Source organism: Asparagus officinalis, chromosome 2 (genome assembly GCF_001876935.1).
Source record: "Asparagus officinalis chromosome 2, Aspof.V1, whole genome shotgun sequence".
Taxonomy (NCBI): Eukaryota; Viridiplantae; Streptophyta; class Magnoliopsida; order Asparagales; family Asparagaceae; genus Asparagus; species Asparagus officinalis.
This window is the reverse complement of record NC_033795.1, coordinates 54,424,930-54,429,156: the sequence shown is the minus strand read 5'-3', so window position 1 is coordinate 54,429,156 and position 4,227 is coordinate 54,424,930. Positions and strand designations below refer to the sequence as shown.

General features: G+C 43.4%; 1 protein-coding gene across 1 annotated transcript; it reads left to right on the top strand.

Annotated features, from left to right (window-relative positions):
• On the top strand, positions 1,961 to 2,467 carry LOC109831189. The gene has a single exon (XM_020398524.1). It carries the CDS (start codon positions 1,961 to 1,963, stop codon positions 2,465 to 2,467), a length of 507 nt encoding a protein of 168 aa, XP_020254113.1.

The following is a 4,227-nucleotide window of genomic DNA, read 5'->3' as shown; positions in this document are numbered from 1 at the left end:
TTTCTAGCAATATTTTTTTTATTATGGACTATGTATTTTTATTCTTAGTTGGACCATTTTTGTAATAAGGGTATGTTTGACCCATATTTTTATGTCTGGAATGATTTACTGTTGATGATATGTTTATTTCTTATTCTGGGTTGTTATTATATTTTTGCTATTGTGATCGGGGATCTGTGATTGATATTCTTATGTTTGACGCTTAGCGTATTAGATTGAGAAGAAAATAAAAAGAAAGAAAAAATTTAGTGTATATTTCTCCTCAATTTAATATGTCGCGGGCTTGTTCACGTTCCGATTCCCTAATATTTTGAAAAGCGGTACGTGACAGGTTTTAGTGATGGCCCATGCAGGTCACGGTCCTGAGTCCTCACTTGTAAGACTGTAGTGGACAATTTAGATACATATCAGGTTTTATCCATAAGACGACAATTAAGTTCTTATACTATTATCTTAATAACTATGTTTTAGTTCCTATTTTCCCAATATATTATTTTGATTATAACCTTAGTTTTTCTTTTGATCCTTGTTTTCCTTCAGAACTATGGTGGGTACGCGTGGCAATAGTAACCCGTCTGGTAGCAGTGCCTCGCCACCCGAAGTGGACCCGAACCAACTTCTAGAGATGATTCAAGGATTGGTTACTAATCAGCAGTACTTGGCTGGGCATCTATATAAGGAGCCACAACACTAGCCTCCCCCTCATGCAGAGTTTGGTGTTAGGGAGTTTCGGTACATGCGACCGTCTTCCTTCTCTGGTGCTGAAGGACCCCTAGCAGCGGAGCAGTTCCTGAAGGTCACTGAGACTATTCTCACGGTGACCCGTATTGCCCCTGCTGAATAGGTAAACCTTATGGATATTTAGCTCATCGATACTGCTCAGATATGGTGGGCAGTTGAGAAGACCCATCTGGAGAGGTCAATCCTATGGGAGACGTTCACAGAGCACTTCAACAGGAAGTATTTTCCTCAGTCGGCTTGAGACGAACTACTACGTAGGAGGAAGGCCGATCAGTTGATGAGTATGAGGCCGAGTTCTCTTCCCTGAGTCGATATGCTCCCCATATGGTTACGGACTCTACTATTAGGAGGCATCAGTTTCAGAGGGGTCTGGATAAGCATATCAGGTTTGCTCTGGCTGGTAAAGCACTTGCGACCCATGACGATGTGCTGGTGCAGCGTGTGAGATCGAAAGTGTACAGAAGGAACCTAAAGACCCACATGTGATTCAGAGAAAGGCACTAGTAGTTCCAGCTAGGACTGTCGAGCGTCCTTCTTCGAGGCAGCAGCAGCAGGCCCCGCAGAGGTAGCAGCATTCTCAGCGTTAGCCACTTCCTCAGGTCCATCCCTATCAGCATCTTGGAGTGCAGTCTCATGGCCAGTCTTCAGTGAAGTATTCCTATTGTGACTTTGTTGGGCATACCCAACAGGAGTGCCGCAAGCGTCTCCATCTATGTTATATTATGGATTCCCCGGTCATATCAGTTAGGACTATCCGCAGCGGTAGCAGGCTTGTTGCCACCTCCAGTCGAGCAACTTTATCAGTCCACCTCAACCTACCCATAGCTCCGCGGACCGGTTCAGCACAGTACCCTATCCTCGAGCAGGGCCTCTTCCTCCGTAGAAACAGGTTTATTAAGAAGCACAAAGGCAGCAACCACCGAGACAGATGTTTATGATGTCAGCTGTGGAAGCTGAGGCGAACGACCAAGTTATCACTGGTAAGAATTGTTCATCTTAGTTTTATTTGCATATGAACTTCCTTATTTAGCATTACCTAATGATATCTTGATAGGATTGTTTATGAGTACTAAGTTAGTTGTATTTACCTCCTCCTATAATAGGCAAGGTTCTTGTTTCTTCTGTTCCTCATTTATCACTCTTTGACTTTGGAGCCTCCCATTGTTTCTTATCTCGTCGATTTGCGAGTGCCCACTCTCTTCCTATAACTCCTCTGACTATGGGCTGGAATATCAACACTGGCAGTGGTGTCCTAGTAGCATTCAATGGTTATGAAGCATGCCCTGTGGTCATCTGTGGGAGGGAACTCTTTGCAGACTTTCTGGTGATTGGTTTGCTGAGCTTTGATGTAGTATTTGGGATGGATTGGTTGTGGTCTTTCTTTGCCACCATTGATTGTCACCGTCAGAGCATAGTAAATGAGATACCGGATCACCCGAGGTTTGAGTTCCTCAGTGGTAGAACATCGGCCGGACCTATAGAGTACAGAGCTAGACCGAAGAAGGCAATGTTAGCTACAATGCAAGTAGAATCCGAGAAGCCGGTTATAGTTCGAGAATTTGAATATGTGATTCCTGACGATATTTACGGATTACCACTGGATCAGACAATTGAGTTTTTCATAGATTTAAAGCCGGGAGTTGCTCCGATCTCCAAGACTCCTTATCGTATGCCTCCGGCTGAGCTGGCTGAGCTTCAGACTCAGTTGGATAATCTTTTGCAGTAAGGTTTAATATGACCCAGTGTATCGGCCTGGGGAGCACCTGTGTTGCTTGTGGGAAAGAAGGATGGATCCAAGTGGATGTGCATCGACTACCGGGAGTTGAATGCAGTGACAGTGAAGAATAAGTATCCACTTCCTTGTATGGATGATATCTTTGATCAATTAGGAGGATCGAAAGTATTTTCTAAACTAGATTTGTGGAGCGGGTATCACCAGGTGAAGGTTAAGGATTCTGATATCCATAAGACTGCGTTCCGGACGAGATATAGACATTATGAATTCTTAGTGTTGCCGTTTGGTGTGACTAATGCACCTCCGACATTCATGAACCTGATAAATCTAGTATTCTATGATGTACTGGACAAGTTTGTGGAAGTCTTTATTGATGATATCTTGGTGTACTCTAAGAGTGAAGCGGAGCATGAAGAGCATTTGTGGTACGTGTTGAAGACCTTGAGAGAGCATCAGCTATTTTCCAAGTATAGTAAGTCCTAGTTCTGGCTAGATCGTATAGCATTTCTGGGACACATGGTGTCAGGAGATGATATATCAGTGGATTCAGAGAAGGTATCTGTAGTGAAAGATTGGCCTACCCCTAAGTCGGTGTCTGACATTAAGAGCTTCCTGGGATTAGCTGGTTACTACCATCGCTTCATCAGAGATTTTTCAAAGATTGCGGAGCTGATGATGCGACTTACGAGGAAGGATATTAAGTTTGTCTGGTCCAACACTTGTGAATAGGCATTTGAGGAGTTAAAGTCTCGACTGATTTTGACCCCAGTCCTGACGATACCAGATAAGAGCAGAAACTTTGACGTGTTTTGTAAGGTATCAGGTAGAGGATTGGGATGCATTTTTTAGCAGGATGGTCATGTGGTGGTATATGCTTCTCGTCAGTTGAAGAAGCATGAGCAGAATTATCCTACCCACGACTTGGAGCTAATAGCTGTGATTTTTACCCTTAAGCTTTGGAGGCATTATCTGTTGGGAGAGCAAGTGAAGGTGTTCACTGACCATAAGAGCTTGAAGTACATATTTACTTAGAAGGAGCTCAACATTAGGCAACACCAATGGTTAGAGCTGATGACAGATTACAACATTGACCTTCAGTACCAGCATGGTAAGGTCAATGTAGTACCGGATGCTTTGAGCCGTTCAGCTCAGTGGAGACTTCAGCAGGAAGTGAGAGATATAAGTATATAAGTTCTTCTTCCAGGAGTCACCACTTTTTTAATGAATCTTCAAATTCAATTGACACTTGTCGAGTGAATCAAGGCTGCACAAGCAGGTGACTTATTTTTTCAGAAGTGCAGAGAGTTAGCAGTGGCTGATCTTCGACTGAAATTTGTTGTTCATAAGGACGGATCCTTATGATTTGAGAGTCGTATCTGCATACCAGGAGGAGATGTTTGAGAGGAGATATTACGGGAAGCTCACAGTTCTTCGTATTCTATTCACCCTGGAGGTACGAAGATATACAAGGATCTGAAGCTGAATTATTGGTGGTGTGGTATGAAGAGAGATATGGCTCGTAGTTTCGTAGTTTGGCTAAGTGCCTTGTATGTCAGTAGGTGAAGGTAGAGCATCAGTACATCGTAGGTCTTTTGCAGCCATTGCCTATTATGGAATGGAAGTAGCAACATGTCACCATGAACTTCGTTATTGGCTTACCTCAGAGCACTAGACAAAATGACGCTATTTGGGTGATTGTAGATCGATTAACCAAATCGGCTCACTTCATTCCTTTTCGAGTGGGACAGTCG